General features: G+C 39.6%; 1 protein-coding gene across 1 annotated transcript in view; it reads right to left on the bottom strand.

Moving 5' to 3' along the window:
- The window catches only part of LOC129479374 (intraflagellar transport protein 74 homolog), a 107,607-nt gene that overhangs the window by 82,690 nt on the left and 7,058 nt on the right, over positions 1 to 17,859 (bottom strand). Inside the window, 4 exon segments of the mRNA XM_055272388.2 lie at positions 2,295 to 2,355; positions 2,499 to 2,597; positions 6,490 to 6,538; positions 9,761 to 9,896. Coding sequence (XP_055128363.1) covers positions 2,295 to 2,355; positions 2,499 to 2,597; positions 6,490 to 6,538; positions 9,761 to 9,896 — 345 coding nt within the window.

The raw sequence follows: 17,859 nt of genomic DNA, 5'->3' as shown, positions 1-17,859 counted from the left end.
GCAGGAGGATCACTTGAGCCAAGGAGTTCAAGACCATCGTGGGCAACACAGCAAGACCCCGTCTCTCCAAAAAATTTAAAAATTAGCCAGGCATGGTGGCATGCACCTGTAGTCCCAGCTACTTGGGAGGCTGATGCAGGAAGATCACTTGTGCCCAGGAGTTTGAGGCTACAGTGAACTTCAGCCAGGGCAACAGAGCAAGACCCTATCTCTAAAAAAATTAAAAAATAAAAATAGTCCAGGCACAATGACTCAAGCCTGTAATCCCAGCACTTTGGGAGACCAAGGTGGGCAGATCATTTGAGCCCATGAGTTTGAGACCAGTATGGGCAACATGGCCAAATCTCATCTCAACAAAAAATACAAAAAATTAGCCTGGTGTGATGGCATGTGCCTGTAGTCCCAGCTGCTTGGGAGGCTGAGGTGGGAGGATCAATTGAGCTCAGAAAGTCTAGGCTGCAGCGAGCCATGATTGAGCCACTGCATTCCAGCTCGGGCGACAGAGCAAGACTGTCTTGAAAAAAAAACAAAAAAACAAAAAACAAAACAAAAAAACAAACAAAACCCACCACCACCACCAATAACAACAAAAAAAAAACAAAAATAAAAAGTTACGCTATAATCAGCAAAATTTTTGATAAGCACAAGGTAACACTATCAAGTAGGTATATCATAACTTATCCTAACCATTATGATAGAATGTTTATTTCTTGTAACACTATTTCTTAATAAGGGTAGTGAGATAAAAATTTGTCTTTTTCATTAAATCCAGACATCACTGCTGCTAAAGCAACTGAAGAGTTAGAAAAAAGAAAATTCTGACACTAGAAATTTTCATGGGGCCAATATCACCCAAGGACTGAGCAGTTATCAATACTGCCAGGGGGATTGTTTCTTCTCAAAGTCCACAGGTACAAGCATCTTTGGTGGAGCTATATCATGTTATATACTCTATTTTGACAATGTACACAATATTTCAAGTAAAACATAGAGATGGTGGCAATCTGTTTGTTAAATAATTAAATTTTAAAATTTTCAAGATGACAACACTCGATAAAAAACGTGTTTTTAAAGCAATGATCACTGATAGGACCAATAAATTTTAGCTACTTTTAAAATTATTTAAATTATTATTTTAATATATTTTACGGAGAAAAGCATGTGTGCATTTGTGTATGTGTCAGTAAACGTATTTTACAAAAAACAAACGAAGAATATATATCAATCTGTTAAGCCAAGTTATTTCTGGGGAGGGAAATGAAGCAGAAAGTAAAGGGATACTTTATTTGTTGTATTGTTTATGGTTTCATCTTTAACAATAAGTATGTATTCATGTATTATTTGATATTTTAAATAATAAATTAATAAATATATTTTTTCATCAAATGTTTTATTCTTTTTGAAATTTTTGAAATTTTTATTTTAGGTTCAGGGGTACATATGCAGGTTTGTTTTACAGATAAACTGTCATGGGGGTTTGTTGTACAGATTATTTCATAACCTAGGTAACTAAGCTAATACCCATTAGTTATTTTTTCTGATCCTTTCCCTCCTTCCAGCCTCCAACCTCAAGTAGATCCCAGCATCTGTTGTTCCCATCTATGTGTTATCATTTAGCTCCCACTGGTAAGAGAGAACATGCAGTCTTTGGTTTTCTTTTCCTGCGTTAGTTTGCTAAGGATAATGACCTCCAGCTCCATCCATGTTCCTGCAAGGGACATGATCTTTTTCTTTTTTATGACCGTATAGTATTTCATGGTATATGTACCACATTTTCTTTACCCAGTCTGCCACTGATGGGCATTTAGGTTGATTCCATGTCTTTGCTACTGTGTGCTCCAATGAACACACATGTGCATGTGTCTTTATGGTAAAATGATTTATATTCCTTTGGGTATACATCCAGTAATGGGATTGATGGGCTGAATGGTAGTTCTGTTTTCAGCTTTTTGAGGAATTGCCACACTGCTTTCACAGTGGTTGAACTAATTTACACTCTCACCAACAGTATATAAGCATTCCCTTTTCTCTGCAACTTCACCAGCATCTGTTATTTTTGACTTCTTATTAATAGCCATTCTAACTGGTGTGAGATGGTATCTCATAATTCTTTTGATTTGCATTTCCCTAACGATCAGTGATGATGAGCTTCTTTTCATATGCTTGTTGGCTGCGTGTTTGTCTTCTTTTGAAAAGTATCTGTGCATGTCCTTTGCCTACTAATGTATTTTTAAAGCAGTAGTAAAAACTAATGAAAATATTAACAGTAAATTCTCTTAGAAAAGATAAAATACCATGTTGTAGTCTGCTAGTTGTCCTTGAAGCTCTTTTATTTCAACAGCTAAAGTCTCAGCCCTGCAAGCATAAAATAAATACATTCATAAATATGTGCATACAAATATACATAAGAAAATCAACATTACAAACAATATGGATAGCTACAAATTTAGTATTATAAGTACAAACTATTGAATGAATACTGAATACTTATTACTCACCTCTTTTCATATGACAAATATACTAAATTCTCTTGATTGTACATTTCTATTCCCTTCTGAAGTTTATTAACTTCAGGTCTAAGTTCACTTATTTTACTTCTATTAGAGAAGAAATAAGAATGTCAGCAATACTTTTAATCCAAAAAACTCTAGTTAAGCAAAATTTAAACTTTCCATTAATATGTAATAATAATATAAATAGTTTTGTGAAATTAACTAAAAGAATGCAAAAAGTTTAGGTGGCTTATTTCATTAAGAATGAGGTATATTCCGGCTGGGTGCAGTGGCTCAAGCCTGTAATCCCAACACTTTGGGAGGCCGAGGCAAGCAGATCACGTGAGGTCAGGAGTTCAAGACAAGCCTGGCCAACATGGTGAAACCCCATCTCTACTCAAAATACAAAAATTAGCTGGGCATGGTGGCACACGCCTGTAGTCCCAGCTACTAGGGAGGCTGAGGCAGGAGAATAGCTTAAACCTGGGAGGTGGAGACTGTAGTGAGCTGAGATCATGCCACCACACTCCAGACTGGGAGACAGAAGGAGACTCCATCTCAGAAAAAAAAAAAAAGAATGAGGTATATCCCATCCTATTCTCCTCAACTGATGAGAAACTGACATAGATTCATCGACAAAGATGAAATAGAACCAGAATGAAAGCCTAGTCAAACTAGTACAAGCCACAGGCAGATATAGGTGCTTAACTGTCATCATCACAGCTGCTACTACCCTCTAGAGCACAGCTTCTCAACAGTAGCACTAATGACATTTTGGGTCAGTGATTAGCACTTCGTGTTGAGCACTATCTTGTACACTGTAGGACGTTTACCAGCATCCTGGATCTGAGTATCAGTAGCACTTCCTCCAACCTCACTTGTGACAACCAGAAACATGTATAGAAATTGCCAAATGTTCCCCGGGGGCAAAATCACCAGCAGTTGAGAACCACTGCTCTAGAGCCAGACAATTACACAAATAGCTAGAACTATTCTTTGATGTTCTGGAAGCACAAATCCTAGGGGAGAAAGGCAATGCAATCATTAGGAATAACTACATTTCCTTTCCTTCTTTTGATTAAAAAGTGGCTGAATGTCAGAGATACTAAACAACTGATGGCCTTACTATCTTTCTTACTACTCTTAGCTTTGAGAACAGATGGGGGGAAACCATACTTTTCTTTATTGCCTTCTAGGAGTTTGAGACTCAATAGGATCCAGGTAACTGAGAAATAAAAGAAAACAGGGCTTTCAGGGCATGATGGGAGGGTGGATTAAACAAAAGAGAAATAAAAGAGAAAGAAGATACAAATAATGTGCCAAAAAGAAAATAAGGTAAAATGAGAAGATGGAGATAGAACAGTAGAACAAGTAAGTGGAAAAATAGTAAGAATAAGAAAGTCATTGATTTAGAGATGCATCCCCAGAGACATACAACAAAAGTTTATGAGGCCGAGTGTGGCAGCTCACGCCTGTAATCCCAGCACTTTGAAAAGCATAGGCAGGTGCATTACCTGAGGTCAGGAGTTCAAGACTAGCCTGGCCAAAATGGTGAAACCCCCATCTCTACTAAAAATACAAAAATTAGGTCAAGCACAGTGGCTCACTCCTATAATCCCAGCACTCTAGGAGGCCAAGGTGGGCACATCACCTGAGGTTGGGAGTTCGAGACCAGCCTGACCAACATAGAGAAACCCTGTCTGAACTAAAAATACAAAATTAGCTGGGCATGGTGGCATACACCTGTAATCCCAGCTACTCGGGAGGCTGAGGCAGGAGAATCACTTGAACCCAAGAGGCAGAGGTTGCAATGCCAGAGATCAGGCCATTGCACTCCAGCCTGGGCAACAAGAGCAAAACTCTGTCTCAAAAAAAAAAAAAATACAAAAATTAGCCAAGTGTGGTGGCAGGCACCTGTAATCTCAGCTACTCGCAGATTACAGGCACGAGGCTGAGGCAAGAGAATCACTTGAATCTGGGGGGCAGAAGTTGCAGTGACATGAGATCCCATCATTGCACTCCAGCTTGGGTGACAAGCAAAACTCCATCTCAAAAAAAAAAAAGCTTATGAATTAATTAAAATTAGGCCACATTGGTAGCAACTGACCAAATACATACTTATGTGAAACTTACTGATTAATATAACATAAATAAGTGTACATATTTTCCCTTTCTTATTAGATGTAGCTGGTAACATTTTAATGATATGAGTAACACATTTCAGATTACTGAAAAAAAACATAAAAGATTATTCTTGGCCAGGCATGGTGGCTCATGCCTATAATTTCAGCACTTTGGGAGGCCGAGGCAGGTGCATCACCCGAGGTCAGGAGTTTAAGACCAGCCTGGCCAATATGGTGAAAGCCCATCTCTACTAAAAAATACAAAAATTAGCTAGGCATGGTGGCGCATACCTGTAGTCCCAGCTACTCAGGAGGCTGAGGCAGGAGAATGGCTTAAACCCGGAAGGCAGGGGTTGCAGTGAGCTGAGATCACACCACTGCACTCCAGCCTGGGTGACAGAGTGAGACTCCGTCTCAAAAAAAAAAAAAAATTATTCTTATCATTAGATGAAAAAAGTGAACTTTTAAAATGCTACAAGGGGTTGGGCGCGGTGGCTCATGCCTGTAATCCCAGCACTTTGGAAGGCTGAGATGGGCGGATCATTTGAGGTCAGGAGTTCAAGACAAGCCTGGCTGACGGTGAAATGCCACCTCTACTATAAACACACACAAAAAATTAGGTGGGCATGGTGGCACACGCCTGTAATCCCAGCTACTTGGGAAGCTGAGGCAGGAGAATTGCTTAAACCTGGGAGACAGAGGTTGCAGTCAACCAAGATCATGCCACTGCACTCCGGCCTGAACTACAGAACAAGACTCTGTCTCAAAAAAAAAAAAAAAATGCTATGAGGCCAGGTGTGGTGGTAGCTTATGCCTATAATCCCAGCACTTTGGGAAGCTGAGGCAGGAGGATCACTTGAACCCAGGAGTTCAAGGTTGCAGTGAGCTGTGATCATGCCACTGCACTCCAGCCTGGGCAACAGAGTGAGACTCTGTCTCTAAAATATAAATAAAATAAAATAAGTATGCTACGGTTTCAATGTTTGTGTCCCTCTGAAATTCATATCAAAACTTAATCTCTGGCCAGGCGCGGTGGCTCACGCCTGTAATCTCAGCACTTTGGGAGGCCGAGGCGGGTGGATCACGAGGTCAGGAGATCGAGACCACGGTGAAACCCCGTCTCTACTAAAAATACAAAAAATTAGCTGGGCGCGGTGGCGGATGCCTGTAGTCCCAGCTACTCAGGAGGCTGAGGCAGGAGAAGGGCGTGAACCTGGGAGGCGGAGCTTGCAGTGAGCCGAGATCACACCACTGCACTCCAGCCTCGTGACAGCGAGACTCTGTCTCAAAAAAAAAAAAAAACTTAATCTCTAATGCAATAGTATTAAGAGGTAGGGACTTTAGGAAGTAATAAGGACATGACGACTCTGCCCTCATGGATGGGATTAGTGCCTTATAAAAGGGGTGAAGGAAACTAGCGAGGCATCTTTTGCCCTTCCACTCTTCTGCCATGAGGACACCTTGATGGCACCATCTGTGAAAAACAGGTGCCCACCAGACACTGAAGCTGCCAGCACCTTGATCTTGGACTTCTGTGTCTCCAGAACAGTAAAAAATAAATTCCTGTAAGTTACCCAATCTCAGGTATTTTATTATAGCAGCACAAACAAACTGAGAGAAAATATAGCTCACGTACATGCAAATTCATAAAATTATAAATCTCAGGCTAATTATACTATCACATTTATTTTACAGCATAGTCAAATTAACCAGAAATTGTTAGAATACAAAATAATTTTTAGAAATCAATAGATACCTAATTATCCTAATAAGTGCCATAGCTAAAACTTCATATTAAAGTTATATACTCTTTTGACAGAAGGTACACAATATTTCGAGTAAAACATACAAATGAAAAGACATGCTTAACATACCTAAGAAGCCCAACATAGTAAGATTTGTCTAAAATTTGCCTCTGGGGACCTAAAAAAAAATGTTTTAAGTGTTATTGTTCAGTTTGAAATGCCACCAGAATAGCAAATCCAAAGCACAATCAGAATTACACTCCACAGAATTACTCAAGACAGTCTTCATGAATGCCCCAATGAATCAAGAAGAATCACTGAAACTGAAAAGAGAACTAATATCTTAGAATCATGACATAAGGGAAGCTTCAATTAAAACTACGAAGGTGGGGCTGTTAAGACAGTAGACTCTATAGAACAGGACGAGGGAATGAAAATTGAGTCTAAGGGAATCTCCAACAGAGCTGTCCAAAGTAACTTTCTGCAGTGACAGAAATATTCTAAATTAACACTGTCCAATAAAGTGGACAGAGGGACTACAGAGCACTTAAAATTTGGCTGGTGCTACTGGGGAACTAATTTAAATTTCTGACTACTGGCTGTCATACTGGACACTGCTGACATTCCTCAGTGTGAGAAAGTGACTATGATTTTTTATCATTTGTCTCAGAGACTTTTTAAGAAATGGTCTTATATTTCAGTAGAACTAAGAAAGTATTCCTGGCCAGGCACGGTGGCTCACACCTGTAATTCCAGCACTTTGGGAGGCTGAGGTGGGAGGATCACTTGAGGTCAGAAGTTCAAGACCAGCCTGGCCAATATGGTGAAACCCTATGTCTACTAAAAATACAAAAAAATTAGCTGGGCATTGTGGCGTGTGCCTGTAATCCCAGCTACTCAGGAGGCTGAGGCAGGAGAATTGCTTGAACCTGGGAGGCGGAGGTTGCAGTGAGCCAAGATCACACCACTGCACTCCAGCCTGGGCAACAGAGAAAGACCCCATCTCAAAAAAAAACAAAACAAAGAAAGTGTTCCTAGGTTAAATGTCTCAAACCTTGTAAGAGATGAAGTGCCCTGCAAAGTATGAGTGTATTAACTATAAGGTCTACGCTGAGAAGTAGAGGTAATATCTTATTATACTGGGAAATGGGGCACTAGAGAAGGTAAGTATTAAAGTCACAGTAGACAGCTGTGTGTAGTGGTAATGTTCCGAATTCCCTCTTAAAAGGCTTTGAGGTATACTTGCAGAGACTAACAATCTTAAATTATATTGGTTCGGTTTTGAAGGATAAATTAATACAGAAATAAACATTTGATAAATTTACTATAGAATTTTAATATGTTTTTACCCTTGATGTTTTAAAATAATATTAAACATATAAATATTTCTGTGCATCCACTTTCAAAAGGCTAGTTAAATGACTATGTAATTTTGAAATATTTTTTCACGGTACTGATAATCATTAAGCAAACATTTCTAAATAATCAATTCATTTTTAATATTTAGTGATTTAGATGTTATTAGAATGTAGATGAAAAAATTTAAGTCTCTTGAAAGGGATGATATACTGTATTATAGAAAGTAGCATATATGATATAATTAATTTTGTACTAGCAGTATATCTTCATTCCTGATAGATCATCTGTCAAAAATACAGAAAACAAAAATCTCTGAAACAGCTCACCACAGGCTACTGGCCACTGCCTATGATAAAAAGAGAGCTTCTGCACAGCAAAAGAAACTACCATCAGAGTGAACAGGCAACCTACAGAATGGGAGGAAATTTTTGCAACCTACTCATCTGACAAAGGGCTAATATCCAGAATCTACAATGAACTCAAACAAATTTACAAGAAAAAAACAAACAACCCCATCAAAAAGTGGGCAAAGGACATGAACAGACACTTCTCAAAAGAAGACATTTATGCAGCCAAAAAACACATGAAAAAATGCTCATCATCACTGGCCATCAGGGAAATGCAAATCAAAACCACAATGAGATACCATCTCACACCAGTTAGAATGGCCATCATTAAAAAGTCAGGAAACAACAGGTGCTGGAGAGGATGTGGAGAAATAGGAACACTTTGACACTGTTGGTGGGACTGTAAACTAGTTCAACCGTTGTGGAAGTCAGTGTGGCAATTCCTCAGGGATCTAGAACTAGAAATACCATTTGACCCAGCCATCCCATTACTGGCTATATACCCAAAGGACTATAAATCATGCTGCCATAAAGACACATGCACACGTATGTTTATTGCGGCACTACTCACAATAGCAAAGAGTTGGAACCAACCCAAATGTCCAACAATGATAGACTGGATTAAGAAAATGTGGTACATATACACCATGGAATACTATGCAGCCATAAAAAATGATGAGTGCATGTCCTTTGTAGGGACATGGATGAAACTGGAAAACATCATTCTCAGTAAACTATCGCAAGGACAAAAAACCAAACACCGCATGTTCTCACTCATAGGTGGGAATTGAACAATGAGAACTCATGGACACAGGAAGGGGAACATCACACTCCACGGACTGTTGTGGGGTGGGAGGGTGGGGAGGGACAGCATTAGGAGATATACCTAATGCTAAATGACGAGTTAATGGGTGCAGCAAACCAACATGGCACATGGATACATATGTTACAAACCTGCACATTGTGCACATGTACCCTAAAACCTAAAATATAATAATAAAATTTAAAAAAGAAAGAAAAAGAAAGGAGTTTACTGTACTTTGGTTTATATATACCACAGATCTAAATTTTAAACTCTAATATATAGTGTATTCTTATGCTTCTCTAAATACATATGCAGAAGCATGAGAGATTTAATATAAATCTATGTGTTAGCCTCATTTCCTTACATAAGTATTAGAACAGATGCTAATTATCAGAAAAAAAGTAACATTTCTTGACTCACTTCTCATAAATACACAAGTATTTTAAGTGTCATTTTAATATAGAAACTATCCAAACTATTTCAGAGTATTTCTATATAGTACCAAAAATCTAATTTTCAATCTTGAACTTTTCTCCAAGATTATTTCAAAGTTCTTCAAGTTGTACTACAGCTCCATGTCAGAAAAATGAAGACTGAAATAGCTCACATCTGTATACAGCTTTCTAATTCAAACTGTATTTTCATATTCACTCTGTTGTTTAACCATCACAATAATTTTGTGAATCAAAGAATAACGATATGCCATAATTCTCATTACATGCCAGAATTACATGTAATAATTCTTACATGATATAATACTGATTTAATAAAATGGTACTGTAATACTTGTTGTTCAAAATATACTCAACTTTTACTTTTTTTAATTGTTCACAATTATTTATTTCTTACAAAACACAGGCCCGTGTGATACTTATCTTAAAATAGGTACCTTTCCTCCCAGTTTTCATTCCAGCCAAACCTTGTTGTGTTACAGGGCGATCGGCAACTTTGATTTGAGAAGACAGAACTCCACCAGTCCCTATGGGACAACCACGAGAACCTGGTCTTGCTGTCCCAGGTGGCATCTAAATGACAAACAAGATTTCATTTTTAGTAAATCGGAAAAAACACTGTACATCTGCTATTGTAAAACTGCAAAGACAATTTTTTAAAAAAACAAAATTCTACTTGATTTGTAAAAATTTCCTCATTTTTTAAATGTCTGAATTATTAAATACTGTTGTTCAATTTATTAACATATTTCTTTAACATTTAACGTTCTATGACTATTTAAAAATACATTTCAGGAAAATTTTAAATTCTATACGTAGACATTATTTATAATACCTCAAAACTGGAAAGGAGTTAAATGTCCACAGTAGAAAATGGTTAAATAAGCTGCAGTATATAAAAAGCGCAGTTTAAGTTGGGTGCGGTGGCTCACACCTGTAATCCCAGCACTTTGTGAGGCCAAGGCAGGTGGATCATGTGAGGTCAGGAGTTCAAAACCAGCCTGGACAACATGGCAAAACCCCATCGCTACTAAAAATACCAAAGTTATCCAGGTGTGGTGGAACATGTCTGTAATCCCAGCTACTTGGGAGGCTAAGCCATGAGAATCGCTTGAATCTGGGAGGTCAAGGCTGCAGTGAGCCAAGATCATGCCACTGCACGCTAGCTTGGGTGACAGAGTGAGATTCAGTCTCAAAATAAGTAAATAAAATAAAAATTAAAAGGCAGTTTACAAGATAGTATTTATAATTCCGTTTTTGTTTGTTTTAGAGACAAGGGCTCACTATGTTACTCAGGCTGGTCTTGAACTACTGGCCTAAAGAGATCCTTCTGCCTCAGCTATCCAAGTAGCTGGGATTACAGGTGAGAGTCACTGTGCCTGGTTCATAACTCTACTTTTTTAAAACAAAAAAAGGCTGGAAGTTTGGGCATGGTGGCATGCACCAACAGTCTCAGCTACTTGGCAGTCTGAGATGAGAGGATTGTTTAAAACCCAGGAGTTCGAGGCCAGCCTGGAGAACATAGAGAGACTGTCTTTTAAAAAAACAAAAAATAAAGACAAAAATAAAAATTTTAAAAACTATATGAAAAAATAGTAATGATGATCGATAATGATATTATAGTTTTTATTTTCTCCTTTATACAATTTGGTATTTTCAGCCTTATTGCAATGAGTATATATTACCTTTAAAAATCAGGAAAAAATAAGAAAACTTTAATCTTGTAAAAACAAATGGATATAAATCCATCCTAAGATGACCATGTAAGTACTAAAGGGCTTACATTGTTAAACAAGCATTCATATTACTACTCAACATGATTCTCTACTTCAGGTATGCAAAATCCAACATAACACTATATGACCTCAGGAAAAGGCCAAAAGACTTCCTTTATGTCAGTTCATATAATACATACAGGCATGAGAAGATATAAAAGATGTGAGATAAGGCAAGGTTTCTCTTCAAACAGCCTGCTCAGCTACTTATTCTCTAATTCCAGGTACCCCCTGCCTGTCTTCTCCTTTTTTCTTCTTTCTGATTTTACTACATGCCCAGGCATGCCACAGCCCCAGCTCACATTCCTTTCCTTATTTAGGAAAAGACTGGCTCTCTAGTCCTTTGTAGATGACCCCTTCCTCCTCTCCCCTCTCTCCCACCATGCGCCCACCTTATCTAAGAAAGTTTAAATGTTTAGCCAATTGGGTCTAGTTTAGATTGTGCAGTCTGACCCCAGCCAATGGGGAAAGGACACGAGGGCAGGAGTCGCATTAGGAATAAAAGCTTCTACTCTACTTTCTTCAGTGTGCTCTCGTGACAAACAGCCCTGTAGGAAGCACCCCACTGCGCAAAACTAAATTTGCTTTGCTGAGAAATCCTTTGTTTGAGTACTCGTCTTTCTTTATGACTCCAAGCTTTATTTCTAACAATTCTGGGGCCTTGTCCAGGATTCCCATTCTCCTTCAAGAAGAAGTCTTCAGTCACCCCACCCAGGGGGAGACGTGTACCACCGTCCCGTTGCAGTGGCCTCAGGGACAGGAGACTGAGATCCACCCATTCTGACAAACAAATCCAAGCTCCCAGCAACGGGGAAAGGAGAGGCTTACAACACCACGGCAACCAAGTAACTCTGTGCACAGACCAAGGTGAAAAATGGTACAAGAGCAACAAAGTATTTCCTAGGTGGTCAGGGTATCCTGGAGGATAAAAGTGTGTGTAGATGATGTTCACACTACTGCTGTGTGGATTGAGTGGGTCCTATCTGCGCGGTCCTGTGGTCACCTCATGTGGCAGATCCTGCCATTTCCCACAAGGGAAGCAGCCAGAGTGGAAAAAGCAAAAGAAGGGTGCAAGGAGCCTCCAACAGGTGGGGCTAAAGGATAGGCAAGAAATCTCTAATACGAGGGACTGAGCCTTAACAATGCCTATGGAAATCGATAGGCAAGAAATCTCTAATATGAGGGATTGAGCCTCAGAGCCTCAGTGAGCTTCTGAAAGGAGGAGGGCGAGAAATCTCTAGTAGGAGAGGTTGAGAAGCTCCAGGGAAAGGCCTATTTCAGTTAGACACCATCCCAAACCTCCAAGATGGGAAATGTTTCAAGTAAGACAGGAAAAATAAAGAGCCAAGCGCGTGATGAAATTCCTTCTGATAGTCCCTTGGGACTTATGTTAAAATATTGGAAAGATAATGAAAGAACTAAACATAAAAGAAAACAGCAAATGATAAAATATTGTTGTTTTATTTGGACTGAAGGCCCATCCTCAAACCCTCAGTTTTCCTGCCAAAATTTGGTTCCAATGAAGAGTGGATTTGTCAGCTCTTAATCGAACATGTTAATGACAAAAGCCCTGTCTTCCAAAAGGAAACAGACTATGCTCTTTGTTGGAGGCAAGAACCTGTCCTCCTTTACCCTTTAAAAACCAGAGGGAACAAGCCAGAAACCAACTCCTCTAACAGAGAAAGAGTCCCTGTTCCTAAACAACCCACACCCACCAACACATGGGATCCTCTGGATCATCTTCCTCCACTCAGTGCCCCTGACCCTCCCCCTCAGACAGCTGCTGCCACCTCAGGTCCCATTCCAGATCCTTTCCCTGCTCATGTTATTCCTCCTCCTTGTAACCCTGACTTTGGGAATTATCATCCCATGAGCCTTTCCCCTATCAGCCTATTAAGTACCCCTCCCTGAAAGGACTTCAACGTGAGATAGAACAATGTAAAAAGGATATCCAAAATTTCCCATTTCCCTCCACACCTAAGGAGTCAGCCCCAACTCTCTTCCCCTTAAAAGAGGTGCCACAAGGAGGGGGAGCCATTGGCTTTGTAAATATTCCCTTGACCAGTTCAGAGGTGTGAAGTTTGAAAAAAGAGCTTAAGCTCCTGTTGGATGACCCTTATGGGGTGGCTGATCAAGTTGATCAATTCTTAGGACCTCAGTTATATACCTGGGTCGAGTTAATGTCCATCCCAGGCATCCTCTTTTCAGAGGAAAAAAAAAGCATAAATGTAGGGCTGCTATGGCAATTTGGAAACGTGAATACTGTCCTGGTCAGAATGTCCCTACTGCGGACCAAAAATTTCCCGCTTAAGACCTCAGGTGGGACAATAATAATGCAGCTCACCGGGAAAACATAGAAGATCTAAGGGAAATGATAATAAAAGGAATTAAGGAATCAATACCCCGAACTCAAAACCTCTCTAAAGCGTTTGATATACAACAACAAAAAAAGATGAGGGGCCTATAAAATTCTTAGACAGGCTAAAGGAGCAAATGAAACAGTATGCAGGCCTAAATTTGGAAGATCCCCTTGGGCCAGGAATGTTTAAGCTCCATTTTGTCACTAAGAATTGACCAGATATTTAAAAAAAGTTACAAAAATTAGAAAATTGGGAAGACCGACCACTAAGTAAACTTCTTAGGAAAGCTCAAAAAGTGTATGTAAGGAGAGACGAAGAAAAGCAAAAACAAAGAGCAAAACTTATGCTATCCACCTTTCAACAGGTGGCTCCAAACCCATATGCTTCTCAACAAGGCTTCCAGGGAGCCAAGAACTATAAAGGATCCAAACCCCTGTTCAAAGGAACCAAGCCCCCAAGCCTTCATTTCCTAGGCCCTCTAAAGAGTGTAGGGGAGCAAAGTCAAAGAATCCCAGAATTGAAAGGGAGGAAGGACAAGATACATGTTACAAATGTGGAACAAGCCACTTCAAGAGACAATGTCCCAAATTAAAAAGGGAAAAAGAAGTCCTACCACTCATGACTTCCAAGGAAGAATAGGGGAGTCAGGGGCTCTGTCTCTTTTTTTTTTTGAGACGGAGTCTCGCTCTGTCGCCCAGGCTGGAGTGCAGTGGTGCAATCTCGGCTCACTGCAAGCTCCGCCTCCCGGGTTCACGCCATTCTCCTGTCTCAGCCTCTCCGAGTAGCTGGGACTACAGGCGCCCGCCACGACGCCCGGCTAATTTTTTGTATTTTTTAGTAGAGACGGGGTTTCACCGTGGTCTCGATCTCCTGACCTCGTGATCCGCCCGCCTCGGCCTCCCAAAGTGCTGGGATTACAAGCGTGAGCCACCGCGCCCGGCCGGGCTCTGTCTCTTTTAATTTGAGTCCCACCAGGAGCACTTGATACATTTAGAGGTGGGACCTAAATGTGAACTTATCACCTTTTTAATTGATTCAGGAGTGTCTCACTCCTCTGTTTGTCTCACTCCATCTAATCTTGCTGGCTCTTCAGAAGAACTGGGGTAAAGGGAGAAGGAAAAGGATTTAAGGCAAAAATCTTAGAAAATACAAAAGTCAAACATCAAGATCTATTAACTCATATTCAATTTTTGTTGATCCCTGAGGTGGGAACTAATCTATCAGAAAAAGACTTAACGCTAAAATTAGGCATAGGCCTTCAAGCTGGCCCTAAGGGATTCCTCACCTCATTAAATCTACTCACCACTGTGGATGAAAAATACATTCATCCTGATGTCTGGTCAAGAGAAGGGAATCGAGAAAAACTTCAAGTTCCCCCAGTATACATCAAACTAAAAACTCCTGGGGACATAGTAAAGAGAAAGCAATACCCCATTCCCTTCGAAGGCAGGATAGGGTTAAAGCCTGTAATTGAGAGTCTCATTAAAGATGGACTCCTTAAACCCTGTATGTCTCCCTATAATACCCCAATCCTGCCTGTCAAGAAATCAGATGGGTCATACTGATTAGTACAAGACCTCAGAGCTATTAACCAGATAGTCCAGACAACTCAACCTGTTGTCCCCAACCCTGACACCATTCTCAGCCAAATTCCTTATGATCATCAGTGGTTCACAGTAATAGATTTGAAGGATGCTTTCTGGGCATGCCCCTTGGCTGAGGATAGCCGAGACATATTTGCCTTTGAGTCAGAAGATCCCCATTCAGGGCGAAAACAACAATATTGATGGACAGTCTTACCCCAAGGGTTTACAGACTCCCCTAACCTCTTTGGTCAAATTCTAGAACGAGTATCAGAAAAAGTTGTTGTCCCAAAGCAAATATGCCTGCTTCAGTATGTGGATGATATTCTCATATCTGGTGAAGATGACTTCTCTATACATATTCTTAACCACCAACAGTTTGAGGGGTTATGAGTCTCAAAAGGAAAGCTTCAATATACAGAGCCCGAAGTTAAACATTTAAGCCACCTAATAAGTGCAGGTAAGCAAAGAATAGGGCCCGAATGGATTGAGTGAATTCTGTCCTTACCCCTGCCTCAAACTAAGCAAAAACCAAAAAAATTTTTAGGATTAATTGGATATTGCCATGTATGGATTGACTCATACTCACTAAAAAGTAAATTTTTGTATGAAAAACTTACCCAGTGTAAGCCTGACCATCTCTTGTGGACTTCCGATAAAATGCATCAGATTAAAGAGCTGAAAGAGATGCTCATAACTGCCCCCGTTCTAGCCCTACCTTCCCTGGAAAAGCCATTTCACCTTTTTGTTAATGTGAATAATGGGGTAGCTTTAGGAGTGCTTACCCAAGAGCATGGAGGCAACCGGCAGCCCATGGCCTTCCTGTCAAAAGTTTTAGACCCAGTCACCTATGGATGGCCTCAATGCATCCAGTCCATTGCAGCTAGAGCAGTATTGGTTGAAGAAAGTAAAAAGGTAACCTTCGGAGGAAAATTGACAGTAAGCACGCCCCACCAAGTTAGAACTATTTTAGACCAAAAAATAGAGAGGTGAATCACTGACTCAAGAATTTTAAAATATAAGACCATTCTGTTAAAAAAAAAAAAAAAAAAAAGATGACTTAACATTAACTACTGATAATTCACTCAACCTAGCTGGTTTCTTAACAGGAGACCTAAACCTAAAAAGGGAGCACACATGTTTAGATCTAATTGATTACCATACAAAGGTCCGGCCAGACTTAAGAGAAACTCCCTTCAAGACAGGGCGACACTTATTTATAGATGGGTCCTCCCAGGTAATTGAAGAGAAAAGACATAATGGGTATTCAGTAATTGATGGAAAAACTCTTGAAGAAGTAGAGTCAGGAAGATTGCCCAATAATTGGTCTGCCCAAACTTGTAAACTGTTTGCACTCAGCCAAGCTTTGAAACATTTACAGAACCAAGAAGGAACTATCTATACTGATTCTAAGTACACCTTTGGAGTGGCTCATACATTTAAAAAAAAATTGGACTGAGAATGGTCTTAATAGTAAAGGCCAAGACTTGGTCCAAAAACAACTAATTGTCCATGTCTTAAACAATCTACGTGTCCCAGGGCATCAAAATGACTTTTCCTTCCCAAGTCAAGGAAATAACCTTGCAGATCAAATAGCCAAACAAGCTGCCATTTCTTCTGAAACACCTGTCTTTTGCTTAACTCCTTGCCTTCCTTCCCCTACCACAGTCCCCATTTTCTCTTCCACTGAAAAAGAAAAATTAATAAAAATAGGAGCTAAAGAAAACACAGAAGGAAAATGGGTATTACCAGATCAAAGAGAGATGTTATCCAAACCTCTCATGAGGGAGGTCTTGTCTCAAGTACATCAAGGAGCCCATTGGAGACCCCAAGCTATGTGTGATGTGGTTTTCAGAGTTTATGGGTGTATCAGAATTTATACCCTAGCCAAACACGTCACAGACAGTCGCTTAATATATAAAAAAATACTAATAAGCAAGCTCTAAGAAAATCACTCCTCAGGGGAAGAGATCCAGGGCTAAGACCACTCCAAAGCGTTCAAATTAACTACACTAAAATGCCCCCATTCGGTTGCCTGAAGTATTTATTGATAATAGTAAATCACTTTACTCACTGTGTAGAGACTATCTCCTTCTCAAGCGCAACTGCTAGTAATGCAGTTATAAAGGCATTAATTGAAAACATCATACCCAGGTTTAGATTAAAAGAAAACATTGATTCAGACAATGAAACCCATTTCATGGCACATGTCATTAGAGAGTTAGCACAGGTGCTAGACATAAAATGGGAATACCATATCCCTTGGCATCCATCCTCTTCAGGAAGAGTAGAAAGAATGAACCAAACCCTAAAAAGTCACCTGACAAAATTAGTCCTAGAAACCCGGTTACCCGGGGTTAAATGTCTCCCCATTGCCTTGTTAAGAATCACAACCGCCCCTTGAAAAGATGTCAGTTTATCCCCTTATGAATTACTTGGGAATTATTTTGAGCATAGAGGCCAGGAATAGTACTAATTCTAGACAATGTGTTGGACACAGAAGACTGTCAACTATAAATTCAAATGAAATGAGTTAAAAGTTAACCCGAGTGATCTCTAGAAGACAATGTTAAATCTCTTCCTGGTAAATTTTCTGAATAATTTCTTCTTTGGCTTTATGCAAGCATAACTGTGAGACCTACTCAACTAATTATGCTACTTTTTGTTTTCCATTCACCAGATGAAAGTGTAGAGAAGAATATATAAATTAAAACTGTACACATTAAAAATAATGAAGTGGATGTATATGTATTCACTTGGCAACATATTCATAATATATTGCTGAAATAAATAGATGAGAAAAAATAACAACGTATAC

This window comes from Symphalangus syndactylus, chromosome 3, assembly GCF_028878055.3.
Source record: "Symphalangus syndactylus isolate Jambi chromosome 3, NHGRI_mSymSyn1-v2.1_pri, whole genome shotgun sequence".
Lineage (NCBI taxonomy): Eukaryota > Metazoa > Chordata > Mammalia > Primates > Hylobatidae > Symphalangus > Symphalangus syndactylus.
This window is presented reverse-complemented; position numbering and strand designations above follow the sequence as displayed.